This window comes from Strix uralensis, chromosome Z (genome assembly GCF_047716275.1).
Source record: "Strix uralensis isolate ZFMK-TIS-50842 chromosome Z, bStrUra1, whole genome shotgun sequence".
NCBI classification, from domain to species: Eukaryota; Metazoa; Chordata; class Aves; order Strigiformes; family Strigidae; genus Strix; species Strix uralensis.
In genome coordinates, this window is record NC_134012.1 from 52,878,307 (window position 1) to 52,901,485 (window position 23,179).

The 23,179-nt window shown below is 35.6% G+C and overlaps 1 protein-coding gene across 7 annotated transcripts in view; it reads right to left on the reverse strand.

The window, feature by feature from the left end:
• CSNK1G3 (casein kinase 1 gamma 3) overlaps window positions 1-23,179 on the reverse strand; it is a 90,833-nt gene that overhangs the window by 35,798 nt on the left and 31,856 nt on the right. For 5 of the 7 annotated variants that reach the window (XM_074855420.1, XM_074855426.1, XM_074855423.1 and 2 more), the window contains 3 exons: window positions 20,821-20,890; window positions 5,905-6,053; window positions 4,358-4,592 (listed from right to left, as the gene is read on the reverse strand). In XM_074855420.1, the coding sequence (XP_074711521.1) occupies window positions 4,358-4,592; window positions 5,905-6,053; window positions 20,821-20,890 (454 nt within the window). Of the gene's footprint in view, window positions 1-4,357; window positions 4,593-5,904; window positions 6,054-20,236; window positions 20,293-20,820; window positions 20,891-23,179 lie in introns of all 7 variants that reach the window. The other 2 variants (XM_074855425.1, XM_074855421.1) reach the window with 1 other exon arrangement.

The following is a 23,179-nucleotide window of genomic DNA, read 5'->3' on the forward strand; positions in this document are numbered from 1 at the left end:
CCATAAATTTTACTTTCATCAATTTATTGAAAGTCTTGAAATTCATAAGCTTTTTATCACTATATTCTACTTACAGACAGAATAAATCATTTAGAATAAATACTAATAATCTTTAAAGATATCAAATACAAACTTGAAAATTTGCATTTTTAACTCTGTAGATTGCTTTGCTTTCAAAGGAACAACTATTCATACTATTTTATAAAGTTTACTTTCACTTAAAAATAACAATCTTTCTCATCAGTGAAGAGCTGAATAGAAAAGTACATGAAAACATCATATATCAGATGCAAAAGCAAGACAGTTACACATTAAACAGTAAACAGCACTTTTTTTTTTTCATTTTCCTTAAAAAAAATATGCAGTGTGTGAATATGTAAAAAGTTACTTAAAAGTTATTTAAATGTAGATGTGCAGTACCCAAACTTAACTCTTACAAATTGACTGGGATCATCTTTTGCCAACTGTCCAATTCAGTGATTTCTGACCATATGCTTCTAATAATCAGGGGATTTCAGACACACTGTTAATCTTACATATGGATACATAACATAGCCGTAGTTACACCTGTTTTTTTCTCACAGAATTGTCTAGGTTGGAAAAGACCTTGAAGATCATCCAGTTCAACCATCAACCCATTAACAGTTCCCAACTACATCATATCACTCAGCGCTAAGTTGACCCTACTCTTAAACACCTCCAGGGATGGGGACTCCACCACATCCCTGGGCAGCCCATTCCAACGCCTAACAACCTGTTCTGCAAGAAATGCTTCCTAATATCTAGTTGTCCTGGTTTAGCCAGGATAGGGTTAAGTTTCCCCAGCAGTGGGGGAGGAAGCTCTAGCCGGGTTATTCATATGCCCACATGCCCAGGTGGGGTTGGCGCAGCCGGGTTTTCTCTAACTGCTATATTGGTAGATATTTTGCCCTGTTCATTGTTATTACTGTTATTGTTGTTGTTTGGTGTGTTGCTATTGCACTGCTGTATTAAACCTGTCCTTATCTCAGATCGGGGCTTTGTATTTCACTCCATTTGTGGGGGAGGGGCAGCGGCCACTTGGTCTCAGACCCCAGCAGGGGCTAAACCATTACACTAGTCTAAACCTTCCCTGGTGCAACTTGAGGCCATTAACTCTTGTCCTATCACTTGTTACTTGGTTAAAGAGACTCATCCCCAGCTCTCTGCAACCTCCTTTCAGGTAGCTGTAGAGGGCGATGAGGTCTCCCCTCAGCCTCCTCTTCTCCAGACTAAACAACCCCAATTCCCTCAGCCGCTCCTCATAAGACCTGTGCTCCAGACCCTTCACCAGCTTCGCTGCCCTTCTCTGGACACACTCAAGTAATTCAATGTCCTTTTTGTAGTGAGGGGCCCAAAACTGAACACAGTAATCGAGGTGCGGCCTCACCAGTGCCGAGTACAGGGGTAAGATCACTTCCCTGTCCCTGCTGGCCACGCTATTGCTGATACAAGCCAGGATACCATTGGCCTTCTTGGCCACCTGGGCACACTGCTGGCTCCTGTTCAGCCGGCTGTCAACCAACACCCCCAAGTCCCTCTCTGACTGGCAGCTCTCCAGCCACTCCTCCCCAAGCCTGTAGCGCTGCTGGGGGTTGTTGTGGCCCAAGTGCAGCACCCAGCATTTGGCCTTATTGAAACTCCTACAGTTGGCCTTAGCCCATGGTTCCAGCCTGTCCAGATCTCTCTGCAGAGCCTCCCTACCCTCAAGCAGATCAACACTCCCACCCAACTTGGTGTCATCTGCAAACTTACTGAGGGTGCACTCGATCCCCTCATCTAGATCATCAATAAAGATGTTAAACAGGAGTGGCCCCAAAACCGAGCCCTGGGGGACACCACTCATGACCGGCCACCAACCGGATTTAACTCCGTTCACCACAGCTCTTTGGGCCCGGCCATCCAGCCAGTTTTTAACCCAGCAAAGCGTGTGCCCATCCAAGCCATGAGCAGCCAGTTTCGCCAGAAGAATGCTGTGGGAAACGGTGTCAAAGGCCTTACTGAAGTCAAGGTAGACAACATCCACAGCCTTTCCCTCATCCAGCAAGCGGGGTGTCCTGTTTTAGAAGGAGATCAGGTTCGTCAAGCAGGACCTGCCTTTCATAAACCCATGCTGACTGGGCCTGATCATCTGGTTGTCCTGCATGTGTTGTGTGATGGTACTCAGGATGAGCTTACTCATCTCTTACTCTCCCTACTTAATGAAGAAATTTGAGGTTGTTTCAGGAATCCACACAGAGAAAACAAGATCAACTCATGCCAAAATCTGCAATGAATGTCAGAATTGGTTTGCACATCATGAAATTAAATCCTTGAGCTTTTTTTTTTGTGAAGAAACAAAGAAGCCAGAGGATGCAGAGATGCAAGTCTGGTGAAACACAATTCAAAACTAATTTTAAATTAGAAAGTAATGTTTGGCTTTAAGAAATCAAGACCCTTTAAAAATGTTAACATAGAAAAACATCATCTTTTCATCATCAGTTAAATGTATCTGTTTAAGTCTTCCTCCTATCTGTTTTGAAGAATTAAAGGTTTTGTTTAATTTGAAGAAACTCCACGTTCTTTAATTTGCCTAATGATGATGCAAATTTCCCAAGTTTGTTGTCCTGCAGTGCTGTTGAATAACATTCTGTAAACATAGAGCTACATTTGCCATGGAATGCGCTAAACAGTAGTTGTATATATATTTTCTCTAAATTTTCACAGAAAAGGCATACCTAAAGTCAGTTTAGTAGTCAAGAAAGTTAAACAGGTCTTCCATCCTGATTTATTTTGAGAATAAAGCAGGCACCAAGAGAAAAGCAGAAGTAGACAGAAGAGCCTCATACTGATTAAGTAAAAAAAATTTTGCCTATAAACGAGGTAATTCAATTCCTTTTTAAAGTAGCATAATGACTGAACACACATGCCTATTATCTTTTAAACAAAATCTATTATGGCTTTATTACAAAAAATACATTAAGTTGAACTACATTTTTGTGGTGCTGGAGCATGTCCAAAAAGCAGCGAAGCTGGTGAAGGGTCTAGAGAACAGCTCTTATGAGGAGCGGCTAAGGGAACTGGGGTTGTTTAACCTGGAGAAAAGGAAGCTGAGGGGAGACCTCATCGCCTTCTAGAACTACCTGAAAGGAGGCTGTAGCAAGGTGGGTGTCAGTCTCTTCTCCCAAGTAGAAAGTGATAGGACAAGAAGAAATGGCCTCAAGTTGTACCAGGGGAAGTTTAAACTGGATATTAGGAAAAATTTCTTCACTGAAATGGTTCTCAAGCACTGGAACACGCTGTCCAGGCAAGCAGCTGAGTCACTATCCCTGGATGTATTTAAAAGACATGTAGACATGGCACTTAGGGACATGGTTTAGTGGTGGACTTGGCAGTGCTAGGTTAACGTTTGGACTCAAATGATCTTAAGGCTCTTTTCCAACCTAAATGAGTCTATGGTTTTACACATTAATATCCTTTCATCAGCTACTGCTGCTAACCACAAGCTACTATGGTCTGATTTTATTAAGCACTTTATTACTACCTGGAAAATGTGAATGGATTCTCATTTGCCATATTACCATGAAGTACCTTTGAACTACAAGTATTGTGCAATAGTTTGTACAACCAATTCAGAGAACAATCTAAGTAGTGACTACCATACAACGATAAGCAACTGATTTACACAAATTCAAAAGTGTCAAACCTGTTTTCACTAGAAAATCTCTATATAACTGGAATAAACCAAGACCATTTTGAATGCTCACTCACCATTTTCCACTTAAATTTATTCATTCAATAATAACAACTTGCCTCTCTATATGTATTTTGTAATTTCTTGAGCTCATCATATTTACAACACTACCATAACCTGTAACTACCCTGACAAAGCCTTATAAACAGTATAAGCATTAAAAAAAAAATAATCAAGAAATCAGCATCAAATATAAGCTATTTTTATTCCACTACATGGTGTATTTCAAAGGGATCAAAAAACTGGTAAGGTAGCATTGAAAGCCTATGTTGTTGCAATCTATTAATTTTGATATCTTTAATAGGCATATCTCCTTCCTGACCATGAAGATGTTATGATACAGGAAGATACACCTTATCTTTCTTTTATGTATATCTACCAAAAACAACAATTGTTTGCTGCGACATGACCATGATAATTAGTAATCCAGAGAAACTTATTCCCATTAATAGTATTTTCATAAGGACAAACTATAATTTTGCATAGTACGCAAAACTTGCAGTTCTTAATGACTTCAGACCGAGAAAAATTACAACTTGAAAACAAGATGATTTTAGACAAATTACTGCTGTTGAATTCTGGTTTCTGCACTTAAAGCACACATACCTTTTCCTAAATGTGTATTTATACTCATGTATCTAGCTGTTCCTGTAAGGCTCTTGTGTTCTCGATATGGTATGTGCTTCTTTGTTTCTGGATCTACGTACTCCTTTGCCAACCCAAAGTCTATAATATGAATAGTTTGCTGGGTTTTGTTTCCAGGTCGTCCTATTAAGAAGTTCTCAGGCTTTACATCTCTGTATATCAAGTTCTTTGAATGGACATATTCCATACGAGAAATCTTTAATAAAAGAAAAAAAACAGAAAGTTTAAGTTTCAGGTTGCCACATTAAATTGTGGTAGAAGCTAAGTATCTTACACTGACTTTATATTTAAAAGGCAATCATCCCTCCTATCGCCTCAAAACCAAAGGGCTATGGCCCTCTGAGCTCAAACCACAACACTCTTAAAGGTATCTCCCAGTTAAAGTCAATGGAAATTGTACACAACCCCTAAGTAGATACACCACACTGTGTATTGGAAACTTTTACAGTGGACATTAGACATGAACCAGTATATAACAGAAGTTATCTTCTTTAAGAACAGCTGGCACCAAGTATGTTTTGTGCACATTAAAACTATAACCAGAAATTATGTCATCAAGCAGTGAATAGAGTTCCATGTAGATCTATTACACATTACAGGTATAAATGAAAGAAGTACTGAAGGTTCACTGCTATGCATATAACCTCCATTCTAGATGGATCACCTTCTGTCAAGATTTATATACTCAGAAAGGACCAGCAAGTATTAAATAAAGATGATCTTTGGATCTGTGATGATTTGAGCAATTTAAAAAAATAAACTTTATCATTTTAGCTGCAAATAAGCTGAATATGTCTATATGTCTATACTTGCAGACCTGTTATACAATTACAGTCATGTTTTAAACAGCTATTTTTGCCCTTCATGGGTAAAAACTACCTATTTAGGGAAGTGGAGGTTCAGTATCATCATTTCATAAGGACTTATTTAAAACACATTGTATCAAAAGAAATATTCAAAGCCTTATTTCTCTTTCTCTCTCTTTCCACTTCCACCCACCCTTGAGTGGGAAACAAACCAGGAAATCTTAAAAAAAAAGAAAAAAAAGGAAGATTTCTTCATTGAATGATTTTGTGCTATTTTAATATTTCTGGAAAAGTTTGGGGGATTATTTTGTTTGTTTTCTTTATAAGAAAGCCCAGGAAAAATGTTTATGCTATTTAGAAGTCCCACCATCCATTAATGGATTAAAATTGTTTTTATTTCAGGAAGGTTGACTTTTTAACTGAGTATATGAACCTGAAATTCATTATTTCAGGTTGTGATTATAAGAACTCAGAAGACAATGGAACTACATTCATGAGATGATTCTTGAAAAACTAGCACTAAGTAAATTAAAGTGACATAAGACAGTCTTCCTGCTAAAACTCTATCACAGGGTCTTTAGAAGCCACCAGTATCAATTTAAAATATGGGAAGTACAAATCTCTTAAGTGAAAGCATTTAATCCACTGAAAACTGACTTAGTTATTCTAATGAACACTCAAATTAACATCTATTCTACTTACCAACTGCACGGCTATCATAAGAACGGTTTTAAGAGAAAATGTCCTACCACACAAGTCAAATAAATCTTCCAGACTAGGTCCAAGTAGTTCTAGCACCATAGCATTATATTTGCCACATGGACCAAAATAGTAAACCTGAGGTATTCCATCTGTAAAATGAAGATACAAAGTAATTACAAAGGGTTAAATAAGATTAACGAACATACCAATAAAATTCCTACTCGATTTCAAGTTGATCTGAAGTTAAAAATACATTTTTCACACAAGAGAAACAACAAAACCTCATAAAAGCTACAAGTAAAACATACAACAGGAGTCATGACAATAGTACCAGTTTCATTAAGTATTTTATATTACATGTTTGACTTGTAGAAGATTTAAAAAAATAATAAAAATCAGGATCTATCTGTTAGGTTTTGTAACAGTAAATTGAAACAGGATTTTAAAAAGTTATGTAGAGAGGTTTAAATAAGCTCCTTTTCAAAAAAAATAGGGATTTAAACTAAACTTGTTAAATTAAGGTTATGACAAACATACATCCAGGAATAAAGCCACATTATCTTTAGAAATAATTTAAAAATCAAAAAGAGATTAATGAATCCTCAAGTTTAATGAGACCTTAAGTCAAGTTTTAAATACGTGATCAAAATAAGAATACTATAGATGACAAACAGTTGTAGTCATCACTAGTTAGTATTAATTTTTTTCAAAATACAAGTGTTTTCTACTTAAATTTGCACTGGAAGGCTTCTCCTGTCTTCTCTTCCTCCATTATTTTTGCTTTCTGTTTAGATAACACATAAAAACCCCATCCTTCTTAAATGCAAGCTAGCCCATTAAAAAAACTAAACACCACAGAGTAGAAGTTTGTTTTTTTTAAAAAAAAACCTAGATTTCTAGTAAAATGTGTGGTAGACTGCAATTTATTGATTCAAACTATATGAAGGACAGGAATTTTTTTTATGTATCCGTAAGAACAGATGACATAGGGAATTTTCAGAAGTCTCAGTGGGAACCTATTATAAAGATTCACCCTGATTTCACTTGTGAAGTATCACACCAGACACCACCCTTAACTTCTTAAATTCTTTCAAAAATTGATGTCCAGACAGAATCCATTAAATTCTGTTCTTACAATCAAATCATTAAAATTATTTAGAAGAGTAAGATACTTGAATAAAACACAATTTCACATTTAAAATTTTAAAGTAACAAACACTATTTTTTAAGTTTTTGTGTTTGGGCATTTTTTTTAAACTTAGAAAACTATTAAAATAAAAATTAAGTTCAGAACGAAACATGCATCATTTCCAAACACAATGTATGGGAACAAAAATATCCTACTGCATGTTCAGTTAGTAAACAGGTATAAAATACATCTACCTAGAAGAGCAAAAGGAAAATTTAGTGTTAAAGCTACATTTGTTTTCTAATGTTGTATGGAGTCTAAAATGTGAACTGTCATTCTGATACCTTATTTCCAAGTCTAACAGTTTTCCTTATGTAACATAGGTGTTATATTCTCCAACACAAAACACATGAAAAATACGTTAATTTGTTGTTCATAAAAAAATATAAAAAACTAATACCGTACTAAGGTGTTGAAAAATTTATTTTTGTTGGGTTTTCTAAGGCGGCACTCCACAAACACTGGCAGGAACACATACTTAACAGTACACACTTCCTCAGCCAGCTGGTGATACCAAGGCCATAAACGTCTTGAAAACTAGGGCTAAAAGTCATATGCATTACACTGAGATCATTCCTTTACTGTCTAGTCTGTTACCGGAATCATTGAACAAAGGTCTCCTGATGTGCACAGCTTAGGCCAGCAAAACTACATGCTACCTGAAAAAAATTACTTCTGTTTTTTTCCCTGAGCAGAACCATAACAAGCATGTCCATATAACAAGGCCTCTCCTGGCACAGCATGAGAATCAGTTAAATACATTTAACAAATCAGAGATATCTAAACCTTCAGCAGAGACATAATCAACTTCCAGTTTAAGTTAGCAGTGCACATAATCACCCGCTTCATTAGAAACTGCTTCCTGAAAGAATATTTGACAAAATAAATGCAGGCATCAAGACTAGAAATGTTCTTTAATATTTTCAAGCACTGCACTTACAATTACATAGCAATAATGCCACGCTCTATTTTCATTTTCATATAATTCTTATATATACTTTATGAACGATGAGCACCACATATATTCCAAAAATTAATACAAAAATATTTTGCACTTCTGGACTTTATAGCTTTATATAAACACCTGCCTTAAGAAGCCAGGCAATCCAGGAGTTTGAAAATATCAATATTCAAAGCCTTATTATCAAATTTTACTTTTGCTTTTTTGTACATATGTGTTGTATGACTGCATAATTAAAAATAACTTGGTAACACTACCTCTATTCATCTTGTACTTCCCCATATGCACAGAACCTTTTCCTCATTCAACAGAATAAATTTTGTTCACTCAAGCAAGCCAATTCTTCCAGATATTTTTTGTGTTTCAGTATGTATTGTCTCTTTCTTATTTATTCTAAATATTCAACACTGAAAAAGTATTTCTCCTTTCATGTGACCTTCTTCTGTGGTGTCCATTGTTACAATACAGAACAACAAATTCTATTCTCAGAATACCCTAATGAAATAGTGTATTTCGCCTTCCTTCTCTGTAGATCACATCTAAACTTAAAAATGAAAACATCTCTAACTCTGGGTGTTTTTTGAGCTACATCAAGTCTCAAGTTTTTCATACCTTACTATAATGCTACCTATTACACTTAGGGCACAGATCTGTAATTGTGTCCACTACAGCTTTGGGTAAAACAAAACAACTTACTATTTTAGCAAAACTAAAAACAAATGATTGCATCATGTTTAAGACCATATTCACTGATCCCATTTTCTTCAACTGAGAATAACGAAAACATAACCCCTAAAAAAATCCAGTCTAACTGTTCAATTTTCTGAAGACTAGAGCTTCCATGTTTTTTAAATGTGTAATCATACCCATACCTATACTAATATTTAACTGTTCAGTCTTCTGAAGACTAGAACCTCCATTTATTTTTCAAATATGTATAATTATACCCATATCTATACTAATACACCTAACATGCATAATCACACTGATTTCAGAAAGACTTCACAGGAGTAGCTTATTGATACTAATGAAGGAGCATAGACCACATTGCACACTATATCAGAACATGGTACAAGACAGTGGTTTTAATTTTAAAAAGATCATCCCTAATTATCAGATAATGGATCAGAAAAGACGTTTGTACACAGAAGGGAATATCATAACTCTAGAATTCAAACTTTCTGCCTCCACTTTCTGCTTTGGTGGAATTGCACATAGAAATGTGGATGTATCTGCAGCAGCAAATTAAGTTATCCAACAGATGTACAGAAACATCAGTCAAAAAAACCACAAAACCCCAACCACCTGAACACAGAAAGAAAAGAAGAAAAGCACTTGGGAATTTGAAAGAAGGAGCACCACTTGTAATAGCCTGAGACAATATTCTGAGAATCTCTGTTCATCTATTTGCATGTTTAAAAACATTAACTCCAAAATATTCTGAATAGAAGTTAGTTTCCTCCATTACCACTGCATCTGCTCTGTGTCTCTTTATAACATTTTAAAATATTAAAGGCCCTTCAAAGATAAAGACAGAACACTTTTGAGCTTTGTCTAGATTTCTAGAACTCATTTGCATGTCTACATGTTAGCAGAAAGGAATTTGTGATGTCAGACTTGTAGGCAGCTGCCGATTTCAGAAATGTGTTTATAGATGTCAAAACCAACCTTTAACATTTTATTCTACCCTATCATATCATGAAAGCACCACAGAAACTCCTGTTAAGTATAGGTCCAGGGCAGAGAGATAGCAGTTCAGCATCTCATTTTAACATGGCAAGAATAATACTTACTCTACCTACAACACTTGATCCTCTCATTAGATGAAAATTCTAGAATACCCCATGTGGTTAACATGCTGTTACTAACTTCTGCAAGGCAGATATGCAGTATTATGTCTAAAGTTCCCCATGTTTACAAAATCATCTCATATTAACAGTTCAAAGCACTAGAAGTTTGGGGGTTTGTTTTTAATCAAAAGAGTCTTACTGCTTTTTCTTAAGAACAGTAACCTAACATCATTCTGTTATTTGTGTTATTTCATGTCTCCAGATCTCCAGAAGAAGAGTCAGAAAGTTACATGTTACTAATAAAGAGTACCTGAGATTTTTTTCCCCACAACAGAGATATAAACATAAATCAGCTTAGAAAAAACAAAGAAGCTTTCATTTCTAGAAAATGAGGAATTCACCCTTTTGTTGACAGGATATTCCAATACTTAGCCAATTAAGAACGTGTATTTTATTGCCATTTTTAAGTAGTCTGGCTTCAACCATTGAAGCCCTTCGGTGTAAGAATATAAGGAAATACTGGGAAGCAAAAAGACACATACCAGTCTTCTTCCTGTGAAATTAAAGAAGTCAGTGTTCTTAAGTATCTTGCTCAATAATTACTTTGATTACTATTCAACCCTTTCTATTAGCTTGATGCAGCTTCTGCCGTGTTCTCAAAAATCTTTTTAAAAGTACACACACACACACCCAAATTATGTGCTGAATTCCATGCTTGTCACACTAATGTCACTATAAAGTTACAGCTAACTTCCTATTCTTCCGCCAAAGAAAAAATTGCCTGTGGACAAAAACAGTTGCCCTCACTCGGTCAGACGGTTGTGTCACATGTGGTATGCACAGGAGAGATCCTCGCATAAAAGTGGGAATGCGGAGATGATGACAGTAGTGTACTTGTTCATTCACTCACTATTGGCTTATTGCAGTTTACGTGTGCCCAATGAAGTGGCTTTATGGATTATATTGTCTAGTTTTCACTAAACTACCTCTCACAAAATGGATAAGCTGCTTAAAACGATTCCCACAAAGAAACCATACATTGAAGATAATGCTACTAATGCTAACACAGAAAGAGACAGAGCTGACACTTCTCCTTATAAGAGATAATTTTCAAGAATTTCTTGAAAAGCTAACTACCACCTTGTGTTTATTGGATCAAGAAAACTGCATTAAGTATTCTGCATAAATTATCATGTGATAAAATTGTGCATCAAATTAAGAAAATATTATCAAAATAATAATCAAAATATCAAATAAGGAGCACATATCCTCCAGTTATGCGTTTTTTTCATAACTGTATACACTGCAATCCTTCCAGTATTTCACTATTAGTAAGCCAGATTTATACTTTGGTTCGCATTCAGAGAGTAGAAAAGGAAAACAAGTGTTGTTTTCTTTTCTCCTGTTCCCAGCTTCTTCGCACCGAGTAATGAGTTACTGAATAGAACCACCTCTGTCATCTGTCAAGACTGGTTTATCACTCAAAAGCTTTAATCCACCATGTTTAGGTACATGATGTCCAGAGAGTTTTTAAAGCTGACATGTGTGACTTACCCTACAACAATGCCAAAGTAAAAACATTACAATAAAAGGAAACACCATTAGTAGATTACAACTGTATCTGTGAAACAGCTTTAAAATAAAGAAAATCAAGTACATTATTCCTAGTTCATAACCATTATACACCTTTGCTGCTATCTTTTTCAAAGACTTCAGTATCAAACCTTATTTAAGCCTGAGGCCACGTATGCTGTTCACTGCAATTACCTAATGCAATATTGGGCTGGTTCTGGCTGGGATACAGTTAATTTTCTTCATAGTAGGTAGTATAGGGCTGTTTTGGATTTGTGCTGAAAACAGTGTGGACCAAACAGGGATGTTTAACTTACTGTTGAGCAGTGCTTACACAGAGCCAAGGCCTTCTCTGCTTCTCACACCACCCCACCAGCGAGTAGGCTGGGGGTGCACAAGAAGTTGGGAGGGGACACAGCCAGGATAGCTGACACCAACTGACCAAGGGGATGTCCCATACCATATGACGTCATGCTCAGCATATAAAGCTGGGGGAAGAAGGAAGGGGCAGATGTTCAGAGTGATGGTATTTGTCTTCCCAAGTAACCATTACACAAGATGGAACCCTGCTTCCCTGGAGATGACTGAACACCTGCCTGCCAATGGGAAGCCGTGAATGAATTCCTTCTTTTGCTTTGTTGCATGCACAGCTTTCACTTTACCTATTAAATGGTCTTTATCTCAACCCATGAGTTTTCTTCATTTTTCCTCTTTTGATTCACTCCCCCATCCCACTGCAGGGAGTTGAGTAAGCAAGCAGCTGTGTGGTGCTTAGTTGCTGGCTGGGGTTAAACAACAACAAATATACATAACAACTAGGATGAACACAGATCCCCATCTTAAAAATTCCAGCTACTTGCATTAACACAGATACTACATAGTACCGTCAATTACTGCATGTCTGTGTCCTCATTCAGAAAAGAATAGCTTGATAAATAAGCAAAGACTGTCGAAGTAGTATGTAACACAAGTCAATGGCAATACCAACTGCACTTAACCTTGTGTTCCAAATCAACCACTGACTTAATTTTGAGCCATATCTTGACAAAATATAGATACAATCTAAGTTTGTAAAGCTATTAAGCAAGTAAGCAGCTTTTCAGTGCTTTTCAGTTTCTTGTAATATTAGTTTCCTTTTAGAGTTTCCTCTAAGCCAGTCAAGAATCACAGCTACTGATGCTATTTGCGTTATATCTTGCTGTTTAGATTGTCTGTTAAATCAGATCCATAAATGGCAGTAAAATACATAAGATTGCACTTGCAGAACAAGCCGTTTTGTGTTCAGCTTCCTATGCCCCACTGCCTTTTATCTGTAGTTTTAATTTTCATATGTAGTTTTAATTTTCATATTCACTGGACACAAGCAAAATACCCTGAACTGAGTAGACTGAAGATATGCAGTAACAGCCATCTTCCATGGCACATTTGTACTGGTACGCTGTGAAGGATGCAATTCAACAACTGTCACAAACACAAATATTCTGTACTAAAACTACAGAATCTGGCCTGAATCCTCTGAAAGTAAGTGATCATAAAATATAGGATAGTGCCATTTGTGGTTTTTGACTTGAACCAAAGCAGTATGCACAGAAAGCCATACAATCTCTGGAAATGTAGCACTTCATGGCTACTGAAACCAAGGTCATCTATGCACTGTAAAACTCTAAATATGGAATGAAACATTATATAAGCAATATGACTTCAGCACTGCTAAAATGCCATGTTGGAGGCATGCACAACACACTTAAACTACATTTCTTGTTTACAAATATAAGAATATGTTTGCAAATATAAGAAAAAATAATATAACAGTAAGCTTTTTCCATTAAAATATAACTATTTACGTTACTAAAACAGAGTCAGAGTTAGAAATGCATTTTTATTATAAGCCTTATTAAAACAAATATTCATTTATCTAACATTCGCAATGTTCTGTGAACCATACTGTCGAGTCTCCCTCACAATTACCGCTATCTATTATATTTTCTATGAAAAACACTGATTAATCTCTGTAATCTGTGTGTGATATCACATTCCAAAATCAATACAAATTTCTGTATACTGCCAGGTTTCTTCTGGTAAGTAATTATTGTTACTCAAATATTAACATGTGCATTCCTAAGCTATATTTAAATTTACGCAGCTGCCGGTCTTACCAGATCTCTTGAATTTAATCTAGGGAAAAAAATTCTTTTAAATATAATTGAGAAAATTCTGTACATTTCCTTAAGCCAAATGCTAGAAAGGACTGCATAAAACAAGAAAAACTGCCAGCAACATTTCTTACAGTTTTTGTTGGACTGTACTTAGAAAAATAAACATAATCATCATCGTTTATTCAGTTAAACATAATTATTAGCATATTCACATTAATAATTGAGCAGCTCAACCTTCCTGTTAAAGTATATTGGCAGCAATGGAACTCAAAACTCTGTTAGCTTTTTCCCCAAACAGCTCACAGCAAAACCCTAACAGTCATCAGTACACAGATTAACAGTGCATCTGCACAGACACCTCTTCAGTCAAGAGCTTCATTATTTCATTCAGTTTAAGTGCTTTTAATAATAAATTGTTTAATTAAGCATAAAGCATGATTTTCTAAGTTCACCCGCCCTATATTTTTATTATTTAATAGAGATTAAAAAAACACAACTAACTGCTTATTATTTATTCTTCTACATAATCGCAAAGTAGAACAAAAGTAATAAAGCAGGACAGCATTACTAAAAAAAATTAAAAGTGAAATAAAGTTCAGTTTTCAATTTAAGAGCAAATTGTCAGCTACCTACCTAAGACTATATCTCAAAGCAACATTCATGGGGAGTTACTACAAGAATCCACTTTGCATTTATACTGAATGACTGTTAACAAGATAAATGGACAGGTTATAAAGTGAGAAACTCTTGACAAACAGATAAGAAATAATGACACATAATTTACGTATGTAAAACTACGACTACCCTGAACCAAGTTACTTGCTAGCTCTTATAGTTAACAGCTAGGCACTCTGTCTCCAATTTTAATTGTTACTGATTGTTTGAAACATACTGCACTTAGAAATGAAATTATACTTTAAAATCTGAAGCTCTAGTAAATTATTACCACTTTAATTAAGTACTGATAACATTCAACTACTTAATATGTTTGTATATATACATTGCATTAGAGTACCTGTAAAAAAATCTTCTAACTCACTTCAAACCCTGGCAACTTCCATGATTTTCATCCTATAGTAACAGCAAGTGCAGGATGCTATTCCCAAAATATTTTTAAAAATATACAATGGGATAAGTTATTTTCCATTGTTTCTATAAGATCCATGAACAAAAATGATCACTTGCCACATAAATTTAGCAACAATTTACTTCTAGCGCTACAATCAAGCAGACTTGTTACTGAGATACTTCCTCATGATATGGTAGAATATCAACCTAGTATATAAATTACAATCTACCAGTTGAGAAAGGAATTAAGAGATCATAATAAAGTGATGATAATTTTGTCTTGGGAAGAGTTACAGGAGAGCACAGATGCTGATACACTGTGATGAAGTCACATTTTCTTCCACAGGCTGAAGTGGAAAGCAGAGTAGCTATGGCCCAGGGGATGAGCTAGAGGTGATCTCAATAGCTATCTGAAATCCCTTTGTCTCCTACCATGTAAAAGTAGTATTTTTAGTGGCTCCCAATGAAAGATTAAAAAAAAAAATCACTTATGACTACCTTAAATACAAAAGATAGACTTCCTTTCAGTGCCAATATCTGCCTCATGAATTCTATATACTGAATAGAGTTGTATAAAAAAATTGAAAAGGTGTCACTGAACCTTCAAATCACACACACACTCTCAAGCTGGTCTGAACTGAAATTAGATGAAGAAACATATTTTTATTACCATAAATATTTTTGTCTTCACCTACAGGAAAAAGCACAGAACACTGAAGTACAGAATTTCATTCTTGTCCTTTAGCACAAACACCTTTTCCACACAGAAAACAAGGAAAAAACTATGAACAGCAACATCTACCCTACAGTCAATATTAAATTGTGTATAACGAACACTTCTTTGTTACAAGGTACAATCTCGAGCTGAAAAAAAAAACAGAAATTCAGAGTATTTAAAACTGACTCTGCTACATTCCCAAACCAAAACACCATCTGGAGAATCTTGATATGCTCGAAATGCTGAAATAAATATTCTACTAAGCTTGATGATGAAAATGGTGAGAAGACTCCAATCCTCTACAACAGCAGCCAACCACTATGCACAAATGCTTTATGCTTCCCTGGCTGCAACTTCAAGATTACTCTTTCTCACACTAACAGCATTTAGTAGCCAATACATACACAAGTGAACTGGGAACATTTCTGTATCTTCCAAAATCACATTATGCCAGCACTGCAATCTTCTTCAACCACTAATCCAACAACAACCTTTTCATCACCACTGTCCAAGTAGCATGGTTCTGCTACATCAAAGTCAGGCTCTCATGACCTCAAAACTGAAAAATACATTTTTAGTAAGCAATGCAGAGCACATTTACCACATAACTGTTAGTACCAAACCAGGAAAAAGATTCTCATGTACAGAATGCAATACTTAACATTCATTTCACACTGGCCGTAACCTTTTAAAATACAATACCTTTTTCCATAGTACACAAATACATATCTTATGCATAAACTGGCCAATAGTCACCCTGTAAGAGAAGTGTTTGACTGCCAGTTTTAAGAGTCTTAAGTGTTAGACTTCAGCTAAAAGAACAGAAGTTCAAAAATTAAGAAAAATAAAATACCATTAAGAGTATTAAGCATCTGCCTTCTCCAGAACATCAATGCAGCAGTTTCAGAAGTAGGATAATCCACAGCTGACCAGGTCTTTGTCTCTTTCAAAAATTACCTCAAATGAAAAACTAAAATTGAACAATGGATACACCTTCTTGATATAGTCAGGTACTACAGTTAACAGTCTGCTCTTAGTAAAACAGCAGCATCGCAGACACAAGCTCTACTAAAGCAGATTAAGCAGCAGGACTCGTCGGCCATTCTTTTGTTTCACTTGTCAGCTAGGTAAGTACAAAAGAGTCCTCATTCACTTGTAAAGACTTCCAGACATTAAGATCCATGACCCACAGGCTTATTAAAAGACTTTAGAAAACTCAGACAATAGAAGTTGAACAGTTTTTATGCTCTTCAACACATACAGTACGTAACTTCTTTAATATATACACAGACTCCTTATTGCAGAAGGAACTGAATCATACCATAAATACCTACCTGTCAAAGAAATAAAAGCATTTTAAAAGTTTTCACCAACAAGGTTTTTAAATTGAAGAAATCCCACACTAAAAAAACCCTCAGGTTTATTCCTCAATACGCAAATTGAACCAGCAGTTCCCCCCTCAGTTCCTCCTAGTAGGAACTACACTGAATTGAGATGCAGTTAAATTACGGCCATAGCACATGAAATAAATCTACAGTTCATCTTCTCACCATGAGGAGAAAGACTGATAGCATTGAAAATGAACACAAAAATCAATAAAACCCACAAAACTGTTTTCTACTTGTTCTAAAAGTCTTAGTGTAATTTCAGGTAAGAATTCAGCTACAGTTTTATTTGTTGTACTGCACTTATGATAATGTATCGGTTTTCCTTATCATTCATACTTGGATATTAAGAAAAACAATTTTAACTAAAATTTTGTTAGAATTAAAGATATTTTAAACTCCATCTGTAGGTTGCTCATTCAGTTGACTAGGAATTCCTGCATATTGACTAAATGATCTCAAACTTCATGAGGAGAGCATGTTCAGTTACTGAATGACAAAATTATGGCAGAAAAGAAGTAAAAACCTCTATCGGTATATAAAACTTATACGAAAGCTAAATAGTGATGTGACTAAAATAAGCCACACCTTTAAACCAGTTCATGAACTATTTTTAATAAGTTTCAGATCCATTCCCCATTCCCCTGAATAATTAAAAATGCTTTGAAACAAGCCCAAAAGTACATAAAATGTTTCTTGTTCAAGAAGAGTTCTTTACATTTTTTCCTGACAAACACCTACATGCATGTTTAGTACACACTCACAGGCATGTTCAGTAAAAAGCGTATTTGCTTTTTTTCAAGGGCACTCACAAGATCAGAAGTACTAAGATACTCTATTAAAAAGGCTTAGAAGGTAAAATAATCTGTTGCCCAATAACATTTTCTTTACTTGCTTTCAGGAAGATATTTCAGGAAAATAACCTAATTTTCTTCCAGAACTGTTCATCCACATGGTTAATGCCTCTCCCTCCTTCCCATGTCACCCCCAAATAAACTGGGATTTCACAAGGGCTGCAAGTATTTTACCCCTTAAGCTTCAGGTTATTTCACACTAAATGTGAGTCTTTATAGTAAAACCTGTGGAATTAATAGTTCTTATTTGTGAAAAATGAAGTTTTGTTTATAGGAAATAATGGCTCTGCTTACAAAATTGGGAAAGAAAGGGAACACTATTCCCTTTCCACCAGTTGCTTCTGAAACTATTTTTCAGTAGTAATTTGCTATTAATACACATGTATGCATGTATACATGAGGAGAACAAGTGGAAAAGCTATCTCATACAATTAAACGCAAAATAAGCGGTACACACTCAGGTATAAAGCTATCAGCCAAATTACAAAAACTTTTGTGTGAATAAACAAAAACAGCTAAGGAAAAGAATAATTTATCATTATTAATAAAGCCTGCAAATGTGGATTTTTAGGAGCTTGGAAGACTCCAGACAACTAGAATTCCTAGTACAGCAAGTAATTACTTTTCACAGAAACCTGTCTGCTCACAATTACTAAACTTCAAATTTCTTCCAGCAGTAATAGCTATGGACTCTTCTGCCACTTGCACAATGAAGATACACTTCCTTCAATTTACTCTCTGACAAAAATACAACCACTGCCCATAAAGCAACACTATCTACATCTGGCATAACATCTCTAGTAACTCCTGGTTCTACATAGAAAGGATTAGTTGCTTCCTAAATTTATTGCCTGGTCCATCAACTTTCCACCACTATGTTTTGTAACTGTCCATGTGACAAAATACCTTAAATCTACACTTGACAGCAAACACACGTCATGAAAAATCAGTAAACCCAATCACAGAAACTACAGAACACAGCATTTCTTTTTTTCTAGAAGACCCTTAGGCTGCATAACTTCCTGGGCTTGAGGGTCCAACTCCTGCAAAGATGGGAAAAGGGAGAGTGTTGCAGAAAGAATTTGCAAATTTTAAACTTCTCTAACAAGACAGAAGCATGAATACTACCTTCTTCATGATGAGTCTTTCCCACAAAACCCATTAAAGTAAGTCTCAAGCGGGGAGCCTGAGAAATTCAGGCAAGAGTCAAAAAGGAGTTCTATGCCTGCTGGGGTGAGGCTTTCACTCCTGAAATACAAGCAGGTTACTTCGAAAACAGAGGAGGTCTATAACAAGGTGGTTCATAAATACTGAAGACGGCTAGTAACTCATCAGCATTATCATCTTGTTTTCATCCCAAATGTCTCCTCATCTTCACGCAAAGAATCTGAGAGATCATTCTCCCTTACAGTACTTCAATAAGACAACAGAGAAAGTGATAAAACTCATTGCAAGCAACAAATAGGGTTACAAAGACTGAATGATATCTGAAGTGAAGCAGACTAACCTTGACTTGCCTACATTCTTAAACACTCCCCCAATCTTATTCAGTAAACAAAAACAAAGTTACATTTGTTAAGACATTTTTTTCCCAAGAAATATTTCCATAAGGGTTCCTACCTCTGAGAAGCCTTGCTTATTTTCTGCAGTCTGAACCTGTATTTACAGCTTTATTCTTACCTCCAATACACAGCTATTTCACAATTTTAGATAGTTCAACCTTGGTTTTCACAGGTGGGTAATGTCCCTAACTTGTGGGTTGGGGTGTCCCAGTAGTTAAGCAATTAAGATTTACTATTTCACAATGCTAGTCTAGTGTATGCTGATGATTCACAACTACCAACAAAAAAATAGACATTATACCCTGATGACTTTCTCTAATTAGTAAACATACGAGACTCAACATTTCAACTTGACATTCTGCAACTTAATTTTCCACCTATGAACAGAAATAGACAATGTCATGTCTTGCAAAGACTTATCTTTAAAGATTCCTGGCTCCAGAGCATTCATACTACAGCACCAAAAAAAGTTCTATATGAAAGTATGTTTCCCTGGTGAGGGTCTTTAAAGAAGAGCACAAAATGTTGAACGCTACCTAACTAGAGAAACACTATCAAGTCTGTGCATCAATGAACATATGATTCTGACTTTTTGAAAGTGAAAGCATTTTAAAAGTATTTAAATTCATCATAACACATATATACAAGGCAACAAAATGAAAGTGGTATGGGCATATTCATTTTGTAATCCCTGACTTGCAGATGACTTTTCAGTTTAAGTAGTATTTTACTGTAGTTAAGCATAACTTGGAAATCACACTTACACCGCCTTTGATAGAAAAAAACAAATGAATGTGCATGTAGAAAATAACTACCAGTACTCCATTTTATACAACTAAGTTCTATATTAGTAAAAAATGGAAAAAGTAACTAACTACATGACCTGTGAAAAACTACTCAAGGAATTAAAGGAACATTTTCAAGGAAAAGATATCGTAAGATTTTTTTCCTAGGGTATAACCGATTTAGAAAAGGTTTGTACCCAGTTTCCTAGTTTAAGAAGCCTCACATCTTGCTGACTATATACAGTTTTGTGAACAGCACAAAAATACGTGAGAAGGTTTAGGTATTGCTCACCTATAAAAGCAAAATGTGATAACTGGATCATTGAAGGGACCATCATAAGAGTATTTCTGGGTGTAAAAGCACCAAAGAGAGCAAAATGAGAAATTCAACTCTTAAACTGCACTTAATTTTTTTTAAAAGTATTTAAGAGACTTAAAACTAGTAAGCACCCATATACACTTATCAGTGGAAGTGATGTAAAACTGAGACTGAATCTATTTAAATATCATAACTTAAAAAACGATTAGCAGATTAGCCGTTTGGTCATTTATAGTCTTCATTCGAAGAGAACGCACTGGGAATAGTCTAAGACTGCTTAGTTTACAGTTTAAGGTATACCCATATGCACACAAATTCTGTGATATTTAAGACATTAAATATTCTTATGATTTCATAGACATACTATAAAGAGTAGAATAAAAGTCTTACAATACTAGAAAAATGTATGCTTTAATCTACTGACTCATGGGGCTCTTTTCTGCTTAAAGTAACTAGGGACACTTTATTAAATAGATTTATACCCCTAAATCAGAAAACTTCCATCAAAAATTGATCCTGGATTACATCACAGTAAAATGCATGACACTGCTTTTTACCTCCACATCCTAGCTGCTTGTAGAATCTGTATTCCAAATGTAGCTGTGGTGCTCTCGACTTCATTGGCTCCTGATTTAAAAACAAAAACAACATTTAAAACAAAGCCTCTCTGCCAAAGCCTAAAAACTAATACACTAACCTACTATCAGCCAAACTAACCCTACTGCTTCCAAGTTATGTGAAACATTTGAATGTTTCTTCCAAACTTACTTAATTAAGAAACTAAGGAACCTAAACCTCAGTCAGGTGAGACTACAGTATACAGGGACATTTACAACTTGTATTGCTCCACAGGACTGTGGTCCAACATCCAAGTCAAATCACAGACCCACAATGGAATACTTAAAAAATAATCTGTCTGAAGTATGTGGGTGATGTGCCTTACAGCTCTCAAAAGGTGGCACTGATAGGCAGTTTAACAGATTGAAAAGACTCTCCACACACCTACTATATATGATAGATGTATATCAAAAAAAATTTTATCCTAAGATCTTGACAAAAAATTATCAAATCCTTCCACCAAATAACAGTTTAGCAGAAATTATGTAGCACCATTCTAAACTATATGCAAAACAAAAAAGAGCGCCAGAATAAGTTTGTCATTTAGATCTTTCTTTTCCCAACATAATTTACATAAATTAATGAAATCTTAGCTCTGTGTTCTACATACCAATGTGGCAAGGTCTCTTAGAATAAAGTGACATGAGATCAAGCACAGGAACACACAACCAGCCTAAATGAAAGTTCTAAATTCTTGAGTGTTTCCCTTTGCAAAGTAAACAGAGTTTATTGTAAGATTCTTAAAGTAATTTCCTAGAGCATCTTTTAAGAAGATATGCCTGGTTTCTTGCAATATGTAACATCTTCCAATGCATCAGTGGTAATCTGGACATCAACTGTGCATTATTCCTACTCAGACTGCTCCTACTAGAACTGCAGCATGTAATTAGTAAGATGGTTAATATACTTATCAGCAATAACTGATACTGCTGGACGGCAGTTTTCAGGAAATGTTTGGGCAAGGTGTTAATCTCCTTCCTCCCACCATCTTCTCCAGAAGCTAATAGTTTATTAACCTGTGTTTTTTCCCTGTGGCACATCCAGGCCATGGAAACCATGAGCCAATGTGCAATCATTGAGAAAGAGTCCTCTTCTTCAAGCCATCTCCCTCCAACACTCAGATGTTTCAAATTGCTGCTACTGCTACAGTCAAAGTCCCTGTCAGGGTACATTTACGCATTTGATTTTGCCAGGATACCAAAGGTTGAGGCCCAAAAGGAAAAAGGGGCCAATGTAACAGTTTCTACAAAAAAACCCAAATAGAATTTAATATATGCTTTTTATGCTTATAAGCATTCACCCTAGTTGAACACTGGAATTCTTTACAAAGAACTGAGCAAGAACTTTCTAAAACAAAAAGATGTTGATTCTTCACAAAAATTAAGCAAGACTAACTAAGCTACCAAAAGGTCCTACTTAGAGCTTATGAGTAGAACACATGAAATTTATTGTCAAGCATTGAAGACAGACATCCCTTAACAAAACACTTTACTGCAAACATAGGCCCAAGCAAATCAGTGCAACTACCAACCTTTAGTACTCGACGTTCAGAGGTATAAGTAAACCCACTATGAAGCACATTACTGAAACATTTTAATCTTTTACAAAACCACACAAATTTAGCTACTAGTTTGCCTGCAGTAGTATTATACAAGTCTGATAGTTACAAAATTTACCGCTGTCTACATAGTCACTAATTAAAGCTTGTAATTCTGCCTGCTAAGAGGAAAATATTTCAGTCCATAAAACTGCATGTCTGATGAATATACTTAGACAAGACGCTGGCTTATGGGCAGTTTGGTTTTGTTTCATTATACAAGTTCTTCTTTAACTGATAGTACACATTAACAACTTACTCACCACTCAATGTTATAAGATGTTCCCACAATAAGGATGAAAAAAATTTACTAATGTAAATAGACCCAAAAAGAATTGTCCTAAAGGAACAGCTTTCAATTTTTTGACATACACATCTACACTTTTTCAAATCAATGCTGCTTGTTCAAGTCATCAGCAGTAAAGAGCTCTGCTAAGCCTCCAGACAACAAATGTTCTCAAACAGTCGAACAAGTCTACCTGACACCTGCACACCAGCCAAAGACTGAAGTTAAACCCTGTCTAGCAGAGACACAATTAAGTACTTTTACTTCCTCCAGTAACGGTGGGAAAAAAAATGTGGTAATATGTACTTATTGGCTGACAGTCTTCTGGAAGTGCCTTATATTTGTAAAGAGGCTTAGATTATCTTCCTGACCATTCAGAAACTCCAAATATACAAAGGAAATACAATCTTTTGTT